This window comes from Rhinatrema bivittatum, chromosome 6, assembly GCF_901001135.1.
Source record: "Rhinatrema bivittatum chromosome 6, aRhiBiv1.1, whole genome shotgun sequence".
Lineage (NCBI taxonomy): Eukaryota > Metazoa > Chordata > Amphibia > Gymnophiona > Rhinatrematidae > Rhinatrema > Rhinatrema bivittatum.
In genome coordinates, this window is record NC_042620.1 from 268669167 (window position 1) to 268691957 (window position 22791).

The 22791-nt window shown below is 42.9% G+C and overlaps 1 protein-coding gene across 1 annotated transcript; it reads left to right on the forward strand.

The window, feature by feature from the left end:
* The first annotated feature begins 1400 nt into the window (after window positions 1–1400).
* Window positions 1401–14485, forward strand: LOC115094275 (ETS-related transcription factor Elf-4-like). Its single transcript, XM_029607174.1, has 2 exons — window positions 1401–1774; window positions 12681–14485. The coding sequence occupies exons 1-2, from the start codon at window positions 1464–1466 to the stop codon at window positions 13444–13446; spliced, it is 1077 nt and encodes a 358-aa protein (XP_029463034.1). The 5' UTR covers window positions 1401–1463; the 3' UTR covers window positions 13447–14485.
* The last annotated feature ends 8306 nt before the right edge of the window (window positions 14486–22791 follow it).

A 22791-nucleotide genomic window follows, 5' to 3' on the forward strand; every position in this document is an offset into this window, starting at 1 on the left:
AGGTGCACAAGTGTGCACCCCCTTGTGTGCGCCGACCCTGGGTTTTATATCATGCACACGGGAGCACGCACATGTTATATAATCAGGTGTACATTTGTGTGCGCCGGGTAGCATCTATTAAAATCTACCCCTTAGTCAATAGCTGTTTATGGTCTTCTCTTCCAGGAACTTATCCAAACCTTTTTTAAACCCAGCTGCACTAACTGCCCTAACCACATCCTCCACATATCTATACTTATGTGCAAATACATGCAATGCATTGAAGCAAGAATATACACTATTTTCTAAGAGATTTACACGCATACATTTTGCAACTTAAGCAAATTTACACTTGTTAATTATCTTGTGTAATTGATTTCAGACTTATTTTGTACTATTGGTTGGGTGGGAGGTCTGGCTGCAGAACCAGGAGGGTCTCAGTGAACTAGCGAAGGACTGAGTGAACTGGTGGAGGAACTGAAAAACTGGTAATTTCAATTACGCGTTCATATTTTAAAATATACCAACCTATGACAGGAACTTTCAAACTGGCGCGTGTGCACACATTTGCATGCATACATCGGCGCACATTCAGGATTCATGGTCATTTTATGATATAAGCACACATATGCATGCATGTTATAAAATAGCCTGGCTGCATACACATGTGCCCCAAATTTTAAGTTAGCTTACATAAGCATGCAAATCCCACTTCTACTGCATAAATTGGGGGATTTTAAAAGGGGCACGCACCAACACCATTCCCAGTTTTACCAGTTCATCCCCAGTTCACCCAGTTAAGAGAGATGTCCTCCAGCCTCCCCTGGTTTGATAGCCTTCACTCCCCCCAGTTACCCCCGACCTGTAAAACCCTGCAGATCTGCCTAGTTTTCTTTAAATTTTAACTTACTTGGACTCCATTTCAGAAGTAAAGTTACGGTACAGGGGGCCTCAGTGCACATCAGGTCACATTAGTATTTGCGCGTACATATTAGATTCATGCCCCAAAATGCCCACACCCCACCCAGACCATTTCCAAATCTTGGCAGCTTTTAAATTCCGCTTGGCAAGCACGAGCCCAACTTCTTTGTGTATCCCCAAATTAATGTGTGTGTTGGGCTTTTAAAATTCACCTCTATATGTGCACATATTTTAAAAATTGATAGGAAAAGTATGTCCGTTCAGTACCTTGATATACTCACTTCAATGCATGTGGTTGCATGTATGTGTATATGTTGAGGTTAAATATATGCATATTTAATATGTGCATATCTGATATGTGCATCTTATAAAATGCTATCATAGATCTCTGCTCAGCCCTATATGTGCATATATGCAACCATGTGGGGTTGTTTGAAATTTACCCTCTGTGTGTGGTCACAACTGATTTCTAAATAGGAATGGTTTGTTTCCATAGGTATTACTACCAACGTGGCATCTTGTCAAAAGTTGAAGGACAGAGATTGGTTTATCAGTTCAAGGAGATGCCTAAAGATCTAATTGTAATTGATGATGATTCTTCTGATCCCATTTCTACTACATGCCCAAGGAGAAATCATTCTTACCCGTCCCAGGGTTCAGGATCTTTCTCAACTTCCAGTTTCTCAGACTCACTGTCCACTTCTAACCAAGCAACACCAGCTCAACAAAGACTGGCGCGGCCTATGAAACCGGGAGAAAAGTCTCAAGTGGCAACTCAGGAGGTGCGCAGGAAAAAGCAACAGCAGCTTTTATCAGAGGCTCACACCTTACAGCCAGAACAAGAGACTGTGACAAATACAATATATGCAACTGGGTGAGAACAATTTCCTGCTGAGTCAAAGCTCATGCAACAACATTTTGTTTTCCTTATTATATTATGTAATGGTTTCATCTAAAATAGTACAACCTAAGGTGGAATTTGGCCATGACATCTGACTTAATATTTCAGACAAATGCTACAGATTCTTACAACCTTGATTTAACATTTCATCTGAAGGACAGCAGCCTCAGCAAAACAGTACAACCCTAGCAGTATGCTAGGGTCTTGATTTAAAGAAGTTTCTTTTCCTCACTTCACTTTTCCCCAGCTGTGCACATTATTTGACTCTTTTCTGTCATAGTAACATAGAAGTCAATAATGAGAAGTGAGAGCCAGGAAATTAACTAAGTAAACTTAACTGGCCAACTTTGGCCGGAATATTTAGCGAGAAACAAGTCCTGCTGAATATACCCAGTTAGGTTTAAAGTTAGCCAGATAAATTTACCCAGATAACGTTGAGCTGCTCTTCACCACAACCAGACTTAGGCCTGGATTTATCAAATGCGGTAAGTACCGCATGCGATAGCAAAAGGGGCGTGTTTTATGCTAATATAGTATTTATTGCAATTTGCCTGTGTGAAGAGCTAAATTAGTGCAAATTGCAATACCTGTTGTATTTCCTGCATTCAACCACTGGGGGACCATTTTTAAGGATGTGAGTGAGAGAAGAGAGAGAGAGAGAGAGAGACTGGCCATAATATCATGGCCCATAGGCAGGTATTTGTATCCCTATGGTAGGCCCACCTAGTAACTCGAGGTGGGGATTAGGGAAGTGTGTAGGGGGTTAGGGGCCACTTTGATATGCTACGTGACACCTACGAACAGAACAGTGGTCTCTTGTGAAGATTTGCTGGCCTTCGGAGTGAGGAAACTCACTCCAAGATGAGATTTGGGCAATGTTCTCTCAACCGACATCAAGCTAGGTTGAGAGAACATTGCCCAAATCTCATCTTGGAGTGAGTTTCCTCACTACGAAGGCCAGCAAATCTTCACAAGAGACCACTGTTCTGTTCGTAGGTGTCACGTAGCATGTCAAAGTGGCCCCTAACCCCCTACACACTTACCTAATCCCCACCTCGAGTTACTAGGTGGGCCTACCACATGGTAGGAGCAATGGACGGCCGGCGCCATCTTAAAAAATGGCGCGGGCCATCCATTTCTCCTACTATGGGACAGGGCCGGCCAATGGCACCGATAGCTCCTGTCACATGGTAAGGGCAAAGGGCCACCGGCGCCATTTTGTTTACTGGCAGCTGATGGCCCGAGAGGGGGACATTGCTCCCACCCCCACTGGACCATCAGGGACCTTAGGCAAGTTTTGGGGGGTCGGGAGGGTGGGGGATTGTAAATAATTAGATCTGAAGGGTTGAGGTGGGTTTGGGGGGTTTTTTTCTCTTTGTGCTCTTTCTCCCCCCCCCCCAAAAAAAAACAATAAGAAAACCACATGAAATTTTGTGGGGGTTTTCTTATCATTTTCGGGAACCCCCGATACATGACAAATTAGGAAATATCATACAATATTTTAATTCGTCAAAAAAACAATGCACGTCCCTAGTTATTTCATCCATATTATTGTGGCTACACCCCAGCTGCAAGCCACAGAATGGGACCAGCTTCTATGTATCTCTCCCTGTTTACAATAGGGTGTTTTTGTATTCCTCATATATTATCTATCTTGGTTACATGAGCATAGAAGTTCCCCACTTATTTTCTTCCCATACCCTTCTTTTCCCATGGTTAACCAAAAACCTCTGTAATAATCTAAATAGGAATACCTGCATGCTGGAATCTGGATTTTAAAAACATGTTAATCTCCAGATTAAAGAATTTTTAGAGGCATACTTGGAAAAGATTTTAATATTTCTAAAACATTTTCTATAGATTAAGAAAGAAGATACCAGCAAGATTTATATTAGACTCTAATCAGACTTGAATTCATGATCCCCCATGCTCTGGTCACTAAGCTAGAGAAATGTTTTGCTTTATTTCACTCATATCTTCCTTTTCATAAACCAGCCAGCTAATGAGGAAATTGCTGTAAGAACATAAGACTTGCCATACTGGGTCAGACCAAAGGTCCATCAAGCCCAGTATCCTGTTTCCAACAGTGGCCAAGCCAGGACACAAGTACCTAGCAGGATCCCAAGGGGTAGACAAATTCCAAGCTGCTTATTAGAGGTGTGCATCCGTTTTCGACGTATTGGCGAACCGCAACATATTTTGTCCTATCCGTTAAATACGTGGGGAGGCGAAACCCATCGCGACTCCCCACGTATTTAACTTATTATCCGTTTAATTCGGTGCCCAGCGGCGTGCGCTTTTCTTCGCCCCCATTAGCTACTAGCTACCTATGATTTTCACAAAATGGCAGCGCCCCATGCCCTACATTCCGGTATCCATGCCGACCTGTCTGACCCTTTCCTGTGAGTCACAGTGACTCACAGGAAAGGGTCGGACAGGTCGGCATGGATACCGGAATGCAGCGTATCCGCGCTGACATTTTGTGACATGCACTGAATGCAGCCAATCGCACTGTCATTCAGTGTCTCTGTCGATTTTACTGATGAGCCAGCACTATATAAATCAGCACAGGAGCCATGCACTTATTTCCAGCGATGCTGTGGGGAGGTGGGCTGGGTGTGAGAAGGCTGCACTGAGAGATAGGCTAGTTAAGCTAGTTAAGGAAAGAAAAAGCTAATTATTCTTTGTTTTGCTGCAGTGCCAGGGCCAGCTAGTCCTGTTTCTTTCAAGCTGTTTATTTTGGTGATCTCTGACTGAGAAGAGAAGCTGTGCTAGGTCAGCTAGCACTGACCACCATTTAGGGTGTTGGGCTGGCTTGGAGAGATATATTATTTTCAATTTCATCCATTTTTCTGGAGTGACAAAAATTCCAGCTTTTTTAAACTGATTTTTTAATTCAAATTACTTAGTCTCTCTGTGCACTGGGCTTTAACAGACTGAACCTAACTATTGGGTGGGTCTGTGCAGTCAAGTGCCCAGGGAGTCTGCCTCTTTTGTGCTTACAAGCAAGCAGCTTCTGTGTGCACGCCACACACATTAGTGCACAGCCAGGCACCTGACAGTGGGCAGTGGGTAGTTTTAACAGACTGAACCTAACTATTGGGTGGGTCTGTGCAGTCAAGTGCCCAGGGAGTCTGCCTCTTTTGTGCTTACAAGCAAGCAGCTTCTGTGTAACAGCCACACACATTAGTGCACAGCCAGGCACCGTGACAGTGGGCAGTGTTACTACTCAGTGACATTAAATCCATAATGTCAGGGAAAGAGAGATGTAGTCGAGTGATTGGGACTGGCAGAGGAGGCACCTCAAAAGACACTAGTGCAACACCACCAGTACAGCTAAAAAGGCAACTGTCGCAATCTAAACTCTTTGTAGGGGATGGCAGTTCCATGCCAAAAAAAAATCTGACCATGATGCATCGCCATCGCCACCACTTGTTTCTGGCCCTGTAGTTTTGGAGGTGAGGGAAGGGGAGGCAGAGTCATGCCAGACAAAATGTAGACACCCAAAAGCAGCAGGGGGACAGAAGTCTCGACTAACACTTAGCGTTGACAAGGTAGCGCAGTCACTGTTTGCTTCTGATTCAGATGAAGAATCTTCTTGTGTGGGATTCTCATCAGAAACGGAAGAAGTAATAGCTGACAATCTTCGGTAGAATCAGTTAGTCCTGTCTTAGCCTCCACAAATGTGCAGCAGGGGAGAGATGAAAGTGATAACGAGGAGGAGGAAGAGCAGTCAGCACAGGCACAGAGGGTGACTGAGGCCCCTGGCATTGCTTCTCAGGGTGCACCCACTACCTCAGCTCCAGTGCCAGCATCCACCCCCAAGGTGTTAGAGAGGGGAGGATCACGAAAGACATCTGGATCTGGAGACACTTTAAAGTGACGAAGACCCGCGTTATGCTCGTGTAATTACTGTGCCAGGGATATTAGCAGAGGCAAGCAAATGGGACATCTATCTAATTTTGGCATGAACCATCATATGAAGAGGCAACACCCAACAAGATTACTGCCATCTGGGGATGGTGGCAGTACCAGTCGGGGGACCCCTTCCAACCAGTGTGCAGTGGTAGGAAAGCAGCAGAGTCAGCCCACGCCCTCATCCCCTTCTAGCAGTCAGGTGGCAGGCCAGCAACCCCCTGACATGTGGCAGAAGCGACAATCCACCATGGAGGAAATGGGGTGGAGTGCGGTAACGCTATCCCGGGGTAGGAGGCAGGCAGCCTCAAAAGTTGTAACCAGGACCATTGGGGAAATGATTGCCCTTGATGACCAGCCCTTGTAGTTAGTGGAGAATGTGGGTTTCAAGCGTTTTTTGAAGGTCGTACTTCCAAATTACAAAATCCCCTGCAGAACCACATTTAGTAGAAAGGTCATCCCCAGCCTGTACAAGCAGTGTCGCAGTCGCATGCAAGCACTGCTAGCTAAGGCAGAGGGAAGAGTGCATTTCACCTGATATCTGGACCGCCATGAATGCTGCACACTCTTACCTCTCTCTGACAGCACACTGGTGGGACATGGCTGAGGCAGGGACAGCCAGCAGCTCTATTACTGAAGAAGTATCAGGGTGGAGGTGGGCTTTACTGCACACCCACCTGACGGACCAGGCCCATACCGCAGCCAATATTCTAGCATGCATCAGACAGATGCTGGAGGGCTGGCAACTACACCAGCAGACAGGAAAACGCAGGCAGGGTTTTTGTCACAGACAATGGTGCAAACATGGTTAAGGCAATAACCGATGGTAGTGAAGTCAGCTCTGGGCTTGCAGTCCAATGACAAAGAGAATGAATACCTGCATAGGTTAATACAGAAGTGCAGGAACATAGCAGCACACTTCCACAGAAGTGTCAAGGCGGGGCAGGTTCTCCAACAAAAGCAGACTGATTTGGATATGCCTCACAAGCGTCTCATTCAAGACATTGCCACCCGGTGGAATTCCACCTTTATGATGCTGGAGAGGTTACTGGAGCTGCAGACAACCCTTCATGAACTTTCTGGTACAATGGACATAGGTGTGCAGAATCCCCTAGGGCATCATGATTGGTTAGTCATGAGTCAGCTGGTAAAATCCTGCAGCCCTTCAAGGATGTCACGGAGGAGCTGAGTTCCAGAAGTGCCACCTTGGCTGACATCATCCCTATAGTTAATTTCCTGGATGAACATTCGGAGGCCTTTAAACGGGAAGAGGGAATGACAGTTGAGGTGCTGCAGTGTCTGGACATTTTGCAGCAGCAGGTGAAAGATAGATTAAGGCCTTTAACAGACGACCGCACATACGTGCTCGCCTCAGTCTGTGATCCCCGTGTGAAAGGGAAACTCGCCCTACAGTCCAATTGTCTGTCATTTGTGAAGGAGCTGCTGTTAGCAAAAGTCCGTGAACAGGAGCGCCATAGGCGGAGACAGATTAGGCTTGAAGCAGAGGTAGAAACAGCAGGCACGTCAGAGAGTTGTGCTGCTAGCCCAAGCAGGAGCAGCACTGTGTCAGCGACAGATAGTACCTCCTCCTCCACGTCAGAACGCCCAAGGCATGTTGCCCATAAAGATTCATCAATTGTGCAACGGGCAAGAGAGAAAGCAGCTGGCATGAGTGACTCTGAGCCCGCCCAAGCAAAGGAGACACCAGCACATCTGTCAGTGACACAGTATCTCTCAGAGTCGATAGAGAACATGCAGACAGATCTGCTGGCATATTGAGCACACAAGTCCACTGTCTGGCCACACCTAGCCAAAGTGGCTCAGTGATATCTGTCATGTCCACCAACCAGTGTGCCCATTGAACGTGTCTTTTCAATGACAGGGGATATCATGAGCCCTCACCGATCAAGGCTGGCACCAAAGTTGATGGAAATGCTAGTGTTTTTGAAAGTAAACCTGCCTTTGCTTGAGTTTCCAAATTTTCCCTGTGAATGACAAATTCCCCATGAGAGCCCCTGAGAAAAATAAAACATTATGGGATAGGAGGCAATGCACTATTGCGGATTGTAAACTGTTTAAAAGATAGGAAACAGAAAGTAGGACTAAATGGCCAGTTTTCTCAGAGGAGAAAGGCAATAACTAGAAAACCTCTGGGACTGGTGCTTTTTAAAATATTTTTAAATGATCTGGAAAAGCGTACAGTGAGTGAGATGACACAACATTATTCTGAGTTTTTAAATGACAAGCAGATTGTGAGAAATTTCTGGAGAACCTTGCAAGACTTGAAAATTGGGCATCCAAATGGCAGACAAAATTTAATCTGTACAAGTACAAAGTGATGCACATGGGGAAAAGTAACCCACACTGTACTTACCCGATGTTAGGTTCCATATTAGGAGATACCTCAATGAAAAGGACCTGGGTATAATTGTGGAGAGTACTTTGAAATCCTTGGTTCAGTGTACGGTGGTGGTCAAAAAAGGAAACAGAATGTTAGGAATTATTAGAAAGGGAATGGAAAATGTCATAATACATGTGTATCACTCCATGGTGAGATCACACCTAGAGTACTGTGTGCAATTCTGATTGCCACATCTAAAAAACAAAAAAAAGATGAACTGGAAAAGGTACAGAGAAGGGCAACCAAAATGATAATGAGAATGGAACAGCTTCCCAATAAAAATAAAAGGGTAAAAGGTTAAGTCTATTCAGCTTAGAGAAGAGACAGCTGAGGAGATATGATAGAGGTCTATAAAATCATGAGTGGAATAGAATGGGTAAATGATAACTGGTTATTTACTCTTTCAAAAAATTCAAATGCTAGGAGATATTCTATGAAGTTGGTAAGTAGCACATGTAAAAGAATCAGAAAAAATTATTTTTCACTCAATGCACAATTAAGCTTTGGAATTCATCGCCAGAGGATGTGGTAAAGGCAGATAACATAGCATAAGAAAGGTTTGGACAAGTTCCTAGAGGAGAAATCCATCAACTGTTATTAACCAGATAGACTTGAGGAATCGCACTACTTATCCCTGGGCCTTAGCAGCATGAGATCTATCTAATGTTTGAGATCCTACCAGGTACTTGTGACCTGAACTGGCCACTGTTATAAATAGAATTCTGAGCTTGATGAACTCTCGGTCTGACCCAGTATGGCAATTCTTCTGTTCTTTTGTTTTATAGTAGTAGTAGCAGTAATAGCATTCTCTCTCTTCTTCTCTTGCACTCCTCCTCCATGAAATAACTTTGTCTTCCCCATGACCTTACCCTCAAAACCTTTAGAATGAAGATATATGCTGTCTTAGCACAGTGTACTATTTGAGATGAATATAGAGAAGTAATAATATTTGTGCAGCATCAACTAAAGTTACTTTGAACTCATTATTTAAAATCTATTTAAATTGCTCCTCCAACATGCCATCCACAATTCCCCACAACTTCTACTAGTGGTAAATTTTGGAACCACTGGGCGTGGCTACCAGCCTAAAAGTACCATATGCACGAAAACGTGTAACTGGGTTTTATGCTATATAATTGAAAGAAAACAAATGATTTTGCTGCACAGATTGATGCCCTGTAATAAGTAAAGACAAGAATTCAGCATTCTGTCAATGTATTTCAAAGTTTGGTGATACAGTAGTGGTTTCTTTACTGTTAGTATCATATGACTTACAATAAAGGAACTCATTGTAGGGCTTTGGTTGTTGATAGTAAATGTTTTTAGTATGAACATAAAATCAGATACAATGACCAATAAAAACAAAGTTAAAACATCAACTGTGAATATACAGTAAAATCTAAAAATATACTACAAACCACCAGTAGTGGCTAACACTTTAGAACAGCTGTGTGCATGAAAATATACAACTACGTTTTTAGGCTCTATAATTGAAAGAAAACTTAAGAATTACTTACAATGCAAATTAAAATGTCTTTTACATTTTAACAGCTGTTTTTACCAGCATTTGATGAAAATTTTCACGTTGAAGTACAGTTCCACTAGAACTGCTGCAGGTACATTGCTATACAATTGAGAAGGGTAAAGGCTCGTACAATCAGTGAACATGATTGCAGCATGTTGTAGCTCCATGACTTTTCATCATTTATGACTGTCAGTGTTGTACATATCCACAATATAATTTAGGTTTAGCTTACATGTAATATATGATATATAATACACATATACCTAACTTGATCTAATCAGGCCTGAACAGATGCTCATATAAATTATTGCATAACAAAGAACCCCTCTTAGTGGGAGGCAAGTACTTCATTGATTAGACATTCAGCAAATTCTAAAGATTGACTTGAATATATAATCTGAGGACTGATCCAATCACCTCAAACAATTCAAGGAGACAAAAAATGATCTAATTATTGCCTTTGTCTAATAAAGGCTAAAATCATCAAGAACAATCACCAAACACAAAAGGCAGATACAGACAACCTTGTTAAACAGACCTTTCTCATCTCTGACTTATCACACCTTCCCCTTTCTCCCTTTTCTCTCTCTTTCTGTCTGTAAGGCACTGCACCATTCTCTGTTATATCTTTGTAAAATACTTGCATATCTCATATAAAATATTCTTATACAAATACCCATCTTCCTTTCTACTCTCTACTGTATCCACCGCCCTGGGAAACTGAACTTTGCATGTCATTAATTGGTATGTCATCACTAATAATAATAAATTATATGATGACTTTTGATTTTGGAAAATGTTATACCCCCCTTCACATTTTGCTCCATATATGATCACACCCTAGAACAGCCAAGAAAATGTTTTTGCGCCAATGAATGTTTCCCAATTTCCACTCATCCTGATTCATCTTATGATGCGCTTTGACTTCTATCTGCACTCTTTCTGTTTCTGGTTGTACTTATCTAGCTTAGAAGCCATGAACTGCAAAATTCGGCACTTGGCTTTTGGCAGGAATAGCTGTTCATCTAGCGTGACGTAAATAAAATAAAAATAATAAAAATAAAAAATTGTGTGCCAGCTTTGTAACACATTTGTATGTTTTTGATAAACTGGTTCCAAATCTCTGAAAATATATCAAACTTATCGAGTCTCAGTTTCTAAGTAGAAAGTTAGACACACCTAGGAATTATTTTGTGAAAGGGAACAATGAGAAGAGAAAAAAAGAAAACAGAAGATAAGTGGCTTAAAAGCACAATGGCAATTTTAAAAAAGTGATCTGTAAAAGTAGCAGTCTAAGCCATGCAATGCCACAAGCTGATACCAGATGTCAGCATAATACAGTAAATAGTACAGTACAAGCTCACATGCACAAATATGCAACTGACAGTTCTAGTTCTGTGACCCATTTTTACCGATTGTGCAAGCCTTGAAATTTCATGAATGCATGAAAACATGCAATCTGCAGTTCTAGTAACTTACATACCACATTTTTCCTGTCTATTGTACAGTTTTTGAAAGTATAAAGCTATAATCTATATCATATAATTTAAAATGCAGTCATAATTGCTGTCAGTGCAAACAATCATACTATAAGATATATTGACTAACATATAACCCTCAAATCCTTTACAGGTAAGACTTTTGACTGTATAATGATATAGAGTTCTAGGAGCCATGTTGATCCTGAATAAAACTGGAATATTTGTAGGTGATACGTTTTTAAAGGGCCAACATAAAAGATGCTGTAGTAGATTTCAAAGATTGCTTTGGACCTGCTGTTTATAGATCAACATCATAATAAGACAGATCATCCCAAGTCTAAAACAATATCATGTAATAATGCCTTAGCACTACCCCTAACACCCACTCAGATTTAAACCTTTAGACAATTGGAGGGCCCTGCTAAGCACTACCCAGGCCCACTTGTACTTGTGCACATGCCCCTATGTTGGCAACCTTCAATTTACCAAATGGGTTCCAATTGCTTCTGGGGCAAGTACCCCATCCACAAGCTATCCTGTGTCAATTTCGAGGGACACTGAGGCATAACACAACCCAAGGATCACACAATTCCTAGAAATACCTACAGATCAAATAAAAAAAATACCAAGATCATCAGTCAACCACAGGACAGATCTAACAAACTGAAAAATTTAACAAATAGCAAGAACAGTGAACAAAAAAAAAAGATTTAATTTGCAAACAACAGGTAAAATAACAGGAACTCATACAGTTACTGCTAACTAGATCATTTTACTTAGTCAGTGCCTGGGAAAGTTCAGGAAAGACTGTCCTAACAAAATTATGTAGAGCTGGGATAGGGCATTGACACAAATCTGGCTTCTCTGTACTCCCAGCCAAGACTGAAATCTTCTGGCAATTTGTGGGGTTGGTCTAAATCTCACTTTGGGGTATTCAAGATGCTGATTAGCCTGAAACTGGAGAGCACAGCAGGAGTTAGACTGCTACCTACCAGTCAGTTCAAGAACTGAAAAGATTTTACCAGGGTGACAAGAAGGGCTCGGTGCAAAATAAGAAATTCCAATAGGCACAAAGATCCCCATTTCATCACACATAGACTACCTTGTTTCATTAAAAAACTGAATTTAGTTGTTTGTCCTTAAAAAAAAAAAAAAAAAAAAGAAAGATAGAAGGTCTCAATGCAAGCCTCTAAAGTATTTTAATTCCACATGGTTGGTGCATATAGACTGAAGATATATTGTAATTACACTTTAGCCTGTAAAATTCTGCAGAGGTGTCATTATATGGATTCTGAGTCACAAATTGAGTACCATTCAAAGAATAATTTGTTAAAATAAAATAAATGGTCCTTGAACAGTTGTAAAAGTATTCTCCTGATTTCAAAATTCAAAATAAATAAGACTTCAATTTTTTAAGGAAGAACACATTTTAGAAGTCAGTTACTTCTACTGTCTTACAGTTAGATGATTCTGGAAGAAAAAAAATCTCCAAAGTACATTTATTGCTTCTTTCATATCATGTTCTTATTTTATGTATTTTTTTTTTAATATCTCCAGTTCTACAGGCATCACTTGCCCTAGTGCACATGGCATTGAGACTCTGATGCTACCGACTATTCCTCTTACATCTGTTCTGGAGAATGGAAGTGCTTCAGATTTGACTCCATCAAAAGTTATTCTGCAGACCATCCCATGCTGCCAAGAAATTCAGGTTGGAGGAGATTCTCTTCCACATATGCTCTCCTCAGTCAATAGAACTCCAGAAATGCAACAACACCAAGTTTTGGTTGGTCACCTACCATCAGCTGACAGTGATCTCACAGCATTGATCAACAAGGATTCCCACCAATCCATAAACAGCCTTATTAACATGATGGAGCTCAGTTCCAATGGTCAACCAATAATAGCACAGCACCCTGGTACTGTCATTGCTACTGTTTTTAGAACAATGGAGCCCAATGTCATGAGCTTTAAAGAAGAGATGTTAAATTCCCAGTATCCTCAGCATTTACTTTCCAATATATCAAATGGAGTAGGAAGAATAGTAAACAAATATAATTCCACAGAAGAAACCATGCAACAAAATTTGAATTATCAACCACTACAGACTTTTGTTCTCAGCAAATCTCTGGAAACCAAAATGATGCAAGCCAAAGCAGATGTTTGTCTGAATAATCCTGGTGGGACGTCACCAAGCAGCCCAAACATTGGTCTTACCCCAGTGGCAGAACTGGAATTAAATACAGACTCAATAGTTATGCAATCGGAGCATGGACTCAGTCAACATGAAACTATTTTGGGAGTATCGGAGACATTCTCTTAAAGTGCTTGAAACTTTCTGCACATGATTGCAATATATATAAATATATAAATAATAAAGTATTAAACAGGTGTCACTAACTTCAAAAGGAAATGAATAGTTAGCTTAGTTTACAACAGGCTTCCTTGTTTTTTTTTCCTGTTTGTCATGTGTCACTGTTTTATGTGGACGACCAATGAAGCAAACTTGTGCTATTAAACCAGCAATACCTTTTCACAAAGGTTGTTTAAACAGTGGTTGCTTTGGAAGGAGATGCAAAGTAATACATTTCTGAACCTTACTATAAAGACACTGACCATTTCAAGGAAGATTGCATCCCATCTGCATAAAATTAAGAAGGAAATGTAATGCTCTTATTTCAGATTTTTAAAAATGGTGATTTTTTTTTTCCTTCCTTCATTGAACCATGTTAGAAAAATAAACCCAGTGATAGTAGCTATGCTTATCTCTGTCTGCAGCAGTTTGTTTTCGACATGACTTATTGTATTTGAGAACTCTGCAGGCTGGGAAAGGACCCTGAATCCTCAGGTGATGTAATCCTGATTGGATTGGATTGGATTGGATTGGAAGCCCTCTACCTTCTAACCCATGTCTGCCTTCTCCTCTATGACCAGCAGCGAACGCATTAGATTTCTTTCAGCATATTCAGCGGATCCCTTCAAGCTATGTCATAAGCAAAAGGCTTATCCTTTGGCTAAGTGAGACAGACGTTGACTCAGGCTTCAAATGGTCAGAACCATTAACGGGACACAATCAGACAAGCAGAGTGGAAAATATGCATTTTTCAAACGGAGGGATCAAGGTATCCTAAAGCTGTTTAATATATACAGATAATATAATTTTAATGATGACTTCCTTTTTTATTTAGTTTTTTGATCTTTTTCCAATTATGTTTAGCAGCATAATATGAAGGCCCTGGTATGTCACACTGCAACGACAGAGCTGTTTTCATCTTTAAAGGTACTAATGGACAACACAGGATTTACTTGTTACTTGTATTTGCATATCTTTGCTTCTACACCAAAGAGGAACATAAAAGTAAAAAAAAAGCATTGCACAAGTGCCTCAATCACTGCAAAAGTTTTTAAATTCTAAAATACATTTCTGTTCATACATTAATTACATTTCAGTTTCTAAGCACGTGTGTGACAAGAAAAAAAAGAAACAATCTTTTACGCCTTTTTCTGAGTTTTGCTGTTTACTTTCAAGTTCAGTAACAAAGTCCATGCTGGTACAATCTGTTGCATTAACTGCTGCATGACTGGGTATGAATAATGTACATTCTTCCCCTTCGTGGTTTTCAAACAGCTCTTTTCTTTTTTTAACCAGTGAGGCTGATCCATTCTTGATATTACCCCAATTGCATGCATGGCCTTGCAGTCTGATTTTCTTTAAGAAAGCAATACTATAGTTCCATACATGCAGTAGGGTCAAACCAGAACTGGAATCCTCCTGACCCAGATATGGAGCCAGTTGGCCAACCTGTTCCATTTTACCGAACCTGAATGCGTGGATAAACATGCTGGGTAAGGATCAGGACTTTTGATGCCCAGAGTGGTGATAGTATATCTAATCTGCATACAGGTTAAAATCCACTTTTGTGCATACTGTAGAACTTTCCAGTCAGCATTCAGTGCAAAGCTGAGCATATATGTTTTTTTTCGGACTTCAGTTCTTATTCTCATTTACAATTTTAAGGAAATTTATGGGACCTTATTTATATTAAATAAAGAGTTAAAATAATATATAGTGAGGATCTGAAAAATATTTTGTCAACCTACTAGCATTAAGACTTCAAATTGTTAAGTGAAAATACCTCTTTTCAGTTGTATTTTTCTATTTATACTACTGTCTTGTCACACCAACTATGCAATTATTTTTGTGACTTTATACAGCACTGATAAACTGTGGTTTCTAGTCTGAAACACTTGTGTTCCTATTCAAAGGGTTCTTGGTCAATTGTAACTACTAAAAGAAATGAAACTTCTGCCAAATAAAAATAAGCAGGAAATTGAATATCATGAATGCCTTGCTTCCTGGAATAATATCACAGCCCATGACACTGGTTTCTTTGGTTATGTTTGTTGGTTAAACTTCATTGGCATCATTTTTACATGTAGCCATATCCCAGTAAGCTCTTGGGAATAGAGGATCACTGGGAGCATTCATGGGACCAGGCCACAGCCCCATGACCTCCTAGGGTTTCTCTCTCAGGAGCTCTTCTACACAGAGATGTGAATCGGAACTGGATTCGGTTCTGATTCCGGTTCCGATTCACATCGTGATTTTTTTTTCGTCCGGCCCGATTGGGTTTTTTTTATCGGCTGCCGATAAACAAAAAAACCCACCCCAACCTTTTAAAACTAATCCCTTAGCTTCCCCCACCCCCCCCCCCAAAAACTTTTACAGGTACCTGGTGGTCCAGTGGGGTCCCGGGAGCGATCTCCCACTCTCGGGCCGTCGGCTGCCACTAATAAAAATGGCGCCGATGGCCCTTTGCAGTTACCATGTGACAGGGTATCCGTGCCATTGGCCGGCACCTGTCACATGGTAGGAGCCACTGGAATGCACGCACCATTTTAAAGATGGCGCCGGCCAGCCAGTGCTCCTACCATGTGACAGGGGCTGGCAAATGGCACGGATACCCTGTCACATGGTAAGGGCAAAGGGGCATCGGCGCCATTTTTTTTAGCGCAGCTGATGCCTGGGAATGGGAAATCGTCCCCGAGGCCCCCCTGGACCACCAGGTAATGTTAAAAGGTTTTGGGGGGGTCGGGAGGGTGGGGGAGGCTAAGGGGGGTCGATTTAAAGGGTCGGGTGGGTTTTTTTTTTAATCGGGCCATCGGCAAACCATTTTAATTAGTGGCAGCCAAAATGGCGCCGATGGCCCGAGAGCGGGAGATCGCGCCGGGACCCCCCCCCATTGGACCACCAGGTAATTTAAACATTTTGGGGGGGTTTGGGAGGGTGGGGGAGGGTAAGGAATTGGTTTTAAAGTGTCAGGGTGGGTTTAGGGGTTGTTTTTGGTGTGCCGGTTTTCCCGCCCTCCCCAAATAATTCCTGTGCCCTATTTAACGATTTAGGATGATTTATGATGATAAATTGGGGGCATTTGTATTGTATCATGCACTCTGACGATTTAGGACGATTTTAAAATTATCTGACGATAATTTTAATCGTTCAAAAACGATTCACATCACTAGAATTTATCTCTTAGGATCCTTTTTCCCTCCACAGACAGATGTACGCCATCTTTGAGAAATAGCATCTGTTCCATACATGGCCCAAGCCCCCAATATATCCAAAACATTTTTCTTTACACCAGGATTTGAGCCATACATTGAAGTTATCAATATGGCTTAGCCTCTCCTTCCCCTTTCCTTGAACAGGTAACACTTCTGAAAAGGTAATGGTTGTCGCCATGTGACTAATCTGCTTTGCTAGAGACTGGAAATCTCTCTGTACTGCTTGGATGCTGTTACTAGCAAGGCCATTGGTTCCTAGATGGATTATAATATCAGCTTTAGAATCTTTGCTTTCTTCTTTGATGGCTTTGACTATCTGAATAGCATTTCTGCTGGCTGATGATCCTGGAAGGCATTTAACTGTAGTGCGTCCCTCTAGAAGAGTTCCCAAAATAGTGCCTCTGGTCCCCCAGCACAATGAGCTTTTCCTTTGGTTATGTATGTATTTATTTATTTATTTATTTGTTTTTATATACTGACATTCATTGGGGTATATCACATCGGTTTACATTATAACTCATGGAATAATATGACTAAGATGTCTTATTATTATTACATAGTAACAAAGAAACTTAGAAAACAGTTTGGAACTTATGTCTGAAAAACAAAAGAACATACAGTTATGCTCAGGCTTGTGGACCCTTGGGCCGACGGGAGGATGGTATACCTTGGCGGAAGATCCGAATGTTCTCCCATCGGGTGGTGAGGCAGGAACCGAAGATATGACCAGTGGACCCTCGGCACTGTAGACAGGCGTGACTGTGGAGGCGAACGAAGAGTCGTGACGTCAGGGAGCAAGGTGTGGCTTCACCGTTGGAAGTCCGCGGTCCCCCCGGGAGGAGCCCGTAGGGACCCGGGCTGCTGGGACTTAGGGGGACCTTTGAGAGGTCAAGGAGCAAACGTACAGTGCAAGGGCTGACTGGAGCTTCACCCTGGAAGCACGTGGTCCCCCGGGAGGAGCCCGTAGGGACCCGGGCCACTGGGACTTAGGTGGGCCCTTGGAGACGATGGTCAGAAGGAAGTCCAAGGTCGAGTGCCAGAGGGTCGCCACTTACCAGTCCGAGGTCACACACCGAGGGATCACCACTTGCCAGTCCGAAGTCAATACCAGGAATCACCGCTAGCCGATTCGAAGTCAATACCAGGAATCACCGCTAGCCGATCCGAAGTCAGGAACCAGGAAACCAAGACAAGTGGGAACAAGAAATCAATACGCTGGAACTCACCGAAGCAAGCAGACTCAAACAACTCTCACAGGAGACGTTGCCAACTCAGGGAATGGTCAGAGGAAGTCTCCTTTTATACTTCCTCTGGCCCTGTGGATAGGAATCAGCTGGAGCCAATTAAAGGGACAAGGTCCCTTTAAATCTAGCGAAGAGGAACAGCCTCGCGCCTAAGGATGGCGGTGGGCCATCTTGGATCCGGGCGACAGAGGAGAGCAGCAGCAGCCGCGAAGGAGGAGCAGGGACGGCTCCGATCCGGACGGCCAGCCCGAAGGCCCACGCCACCGCGCGGAGGTGCTGAGCCCGGCACAGGGCAGTCGGCCCCAACGCCGCCGTGAGTCCCGTCAGGAGACGAGGTAGGGGGCTGCTCCTGAGGATGGCCGCGGGCGCGGAACACGACACATACATTGAAACAGTGTAACTTAATTAAAGATATACATTACATAGTGACAGTGGAGCTTTTGTTTGAAATACTTTTGTCGTTAGGATGGGGTGGCTTGATCTTTTTGTCATGCATTGAGACTGTAAATTAATTTATGAGTTGGAATTTTCAGTTGAAATGCATGGAATGTTAGAAAGGAGTGGCTTGAGTGGCTTGATCTTGTTGGGAGGATGGAAGCAGGAACCAAAGAAGTTGAAAAATTTGTATAAGGACTTGGTAAGAAGGGGTAAGAGGGGGAGGAACTGATTGGTGCATGTGGTGTTTTAACATACAGGTTGGTAGGCTTTCTGGAATAACCAAGCTTTTAAGATCTTTTTGAAAGACTGGGTTGAGGGTTCAAGTCTGAGTTGTGCGGGAAGTTTATTCCATAGTGAGGGGCCCACTATTGAGATAGCGCATTCTTTGGTTGTGTTGAGGTGGGCCAGTTTTTGTGGAGGGGATTTTTACCAGGCCAGTGTTCTTGGATCGAAGATTTCTTTGAGAGTCATGATGGTGGAAGACGTCCTTTAGCCTTTAGACGTCCTATAGCCTTTAGACATCCTTTAGTTATTGTTTGTATTTTGGAATTTCTGTATGCATTGGGTTTCTTCTTTCTTACATTGGATTTCTTCTTTCTTTTCAGATACCACTTCAATCTCTTTCACCAGAGCTTTATCCTTATGTGATGCCGATATGGTGTTTTGTACTTGTGTCACTTGAGAGTGTGTGTTTTCGCATCACCGGTCTTAGTCTACCGGAGCCCACAGTAATCCTGTTGATTTTTGGGTTTTGAGTCGCCCTGTGTAGTTGGGGGGTGGGGAGACATGAGGGCTGTGCAATTGTATAGAATGGGTGTTTGTGGGTCATAGGACGTATCCTGCCTGAGCCCTCTGTAAACCTCATTTTTCTTGAGTTTTGTTTTTTCTTTGGTAATGAGGAATTAATTTCGGAATAATGTGAAGTGGGTGAAACTTTCTTTATTGCAGCCATTTCAGCTTTAGCTTTAGCAAGCTCATTTTTGAGGGAAGAGAGTTCTTAAGTTTCCATATGATTTCCCTCAATATAAAGGCTCCACAACAGTTGCATTGGATAGTCCTCATTTTGGTAAATTTGATGGATAACACCTGAGGAATTACCAAATTACCAGTTTATATTGTTGACAATTATGTATTCAGGCAGATTATATCAGAAACTCAACCCCAGGGGTGGGTGGGTAGAGGGGCAGGGTAGGAGGGAGTTTAAACAGTTAACCCTTGGTCAAGGTTGTTCTCATGACCCTGTACCTGCTATTGAGGTTGAAAAGACCCTCCCCCACTCAGTCCCCATTCAGTCATCTCTTCTCCAAACTGAACAGCCCTAACTTCTTTAGCCTTTCCTTATAGGGCAGCCGTTCCATGCGCCATATCATTTGGTCTCCCTTCTCTCCACTTTTTCCACTCCAGCTATATTCTTTCTGAGATGCGGTGACCAGAATTGCACACAGTATTCAAAGTGTGGTCTCCCTATGGAAAGATACAGAGGCATTATGACATCCTCCATTTTATTTTCCATTCCCTTTGTAATAATTCCTAACATTCTGTTTACTTTTTTGATTTGGTGTATTATTCACTATGACGCCTAGATCTCTTTCCTGGGTGGTAGCTCCTAATATGGACCCTAACATTGTGTAACTACAGCAAGGGTTATTTTTCCCTATATGCATCACTTTGCACTTGTCCACCTTAAATTTCATCTGCCATTTAGAAGCCCAATCTTACAGTCTCAAAAGGTCTTCTTGCAATTTATCACAATCCACTTGAGATTTAACTACTCTGCATAATTTGGTGTCATCCACAAATTTGATCACCTCATTCATCGTACCCCTTTCCAGATCCACTGTTTAACTTTTTCCACTGTGAAAACTGACTATCTTTTAAACAACTTGCAATCCACAAAAGGACATCGCCTCCTATCCCTTGACATCGCCTCCTATCCCTTGACATCGCCTCCTATCCCATGACATCGCATCCTATCCCATGACTTTTCAGTTTTCTTAGAAGCCTCTCTTGTGGGACTTTGTTGAACGCCTTATGAAAATCCAAATACACCACATCTACTGGTTCACTTTTGTCCACATGCTTATTTGCTAGGGATGTGAATCGTTTTTTGACGATTTAAAAAAATCGTCAGCTGTTTTTTAAATTGTCAAAAATCGTTAGAGTCGCGATACAATAGAAATTCCCCGATTTATCGTGAAAAAATCGTAAATCGGGGGAGGGGGAGGGCGGGAAAACCGGCACACCAAAACAACCCCTAAACCCACCCCGACCCTTTAAAACAAATCCCCCCACCCCCCCCCACCCCCCCCCAAATGTTTAAATTACCTGGTGGTCCAGTGGGGGGGGTCCCGGCGTGATCTCCCGCTCTCGGTCATCAGCGCCATTTGGCTGCCACTAATATAAATGGCGCCGATGGCCCGATTAAAAAAACCCCACCCGACCCTTTAAAATTACCCCCTTAGCCTCCCCCACCCTCCTGACCCCCCCAAAACTTTTTACACATACCTGGTGGTCCAGGGGGGCCGCGGGGAGCGATCTCCCATTCCCACCCTATCAGCTGCGCTAAAAAAAATGGCGCCGATGGCCCTTTGCCCTTACCATGTGACAGGGGCAAAGGTAGCGCCGGCGCCATTTTGAATATTGTCAATACAGCCCGCGTGCAGGAGATCACTCCTGGACCCCCGCTGGACCCCCAGGGACTTTTGGCCAGCTTGGGGGGGGCCTCCTGACCCCCACAAGACTTGCCAAAAAGTCCAGCGGGGGTCCGGGAGCGACCTCCTGCATTCCGGCCGTATTGCCAGTATTCAAAATGGCGCCGATGCTACCTTTGCCCTCACAATGTCACAGGGGCCGACCATTCATAATCTTGTTAACCTTTGTGCTCTAGTTTGTACACATTCCTTAACTGCTAATTAACAAGCTTGTTTAGTAATCTCTTGTGCTGCAAAGTCTGCAAATGTAAGAGAGATATTCCTCCTATTCCATTTTCTTAGGTGTACACCCTGAACTGAAATCATTATACAGTATCTAGCCTACCTTCTGCCATATTTGAAAATGTTAAAGGCTATTATTTTATTACTCCTATGAAGCCCTACTCAGCATGTGTTAGTTTCCTCAACTTGCTTTACATCTATAATTAAAAAATCTTTAGGGATCAACTAAAACATTTTATGCAGGTAATATGCAGCTTTAATGTTATTTGTTAGAAAAGGCTATATCAGATAATTTGGTTGACTAGTTCAGGTACAAAATTGGGTCCCTGATGTATTAAGCTTATAGCCTGATTGAGTATTTCATAATCTAACTGTAGTACTCAGGATTAGAAGCCACAGTACAATACTTCTTAAATACCAAAAAATGATACCAAGGTTGCTGACAACTTATAGACAAACTGATTTATTGATCTATTTAAAAACTTTTATTGAGGCATTAGTCTAGAAGATGCCACCAGCTTCAGAGTCACTCCTGCTATCACAGAATACCACAGCTACATCTCTGGAAGTCTTAAATACTATTATCCCAAACCAAAAGATCTTTTAATGCATCATCACCAAATGATTAAATACTGTACTAGGGATGTGAATCATTTTTTGACGATTTAAAACAATCGTCAGATATATTTTAAATCATCAAAAATCGTTAGAGCCGCGATACAATAACAATTCCCCTGATTTATCGTCAAAAATTCGTAAATCGGGGGAGGGGGAGGGCGGGAAAATCGGCACACCAAAACAACCCTAAAACCCACCCCGACCCTTTAAAACAACCCCCCACCCTCCCGAACCCCCCCAAAATGTTTTAAATTACCTGGGGTCCAGTGGGGGGGTCCCGGCGCAATCTCCCGCGATCTCCCGCTCTCGGGCCACGGCTGTGTTAATAGAAATGGCGCCGGTGGCCCTTTGCCCTTACCATATGACAGGGCAAAGGTAGCGCCGGCGCCATTTTGGTTCCTGACACCCGTCACGAGTGCAGGAGATGGATCCCGGACCCCCGCTGGACCCCCAGGGACTTTTGGCCAGCTTGGGGGGCCTCCTGACCCCCACAAGACTTGCCAAAAGTCCAGCGGGGGTCTGGGAGCGACCTCCTGCACTCGCGCCGTATTGCCAATATTCAAAATGGCGCCGGCGCTACCTTTGCCCTCACTATGTCATACGACCCCCCCAAGCTGGCCAAAAGTCCCTGGGGGTCCAGCGGGGGTCCAAGAGCAATCTCCTGCACTCGTGACGTCGGGTGTCAGGAACCAAAATGGCGCCTGGGCTACCTTTGTCCTGTCATATGGTAAGGGCAAAGGGCCACCGGCGCCATTTCTATTAACGCAGCCGTGGCCCGAGAGTGGGAGATCTCGGGAGATCGCGCCGGGACCCACCCACTGGACCCCAGGTAATTTAAAACATTTTGGATGGGTTCAGGCGGTGGGGGAT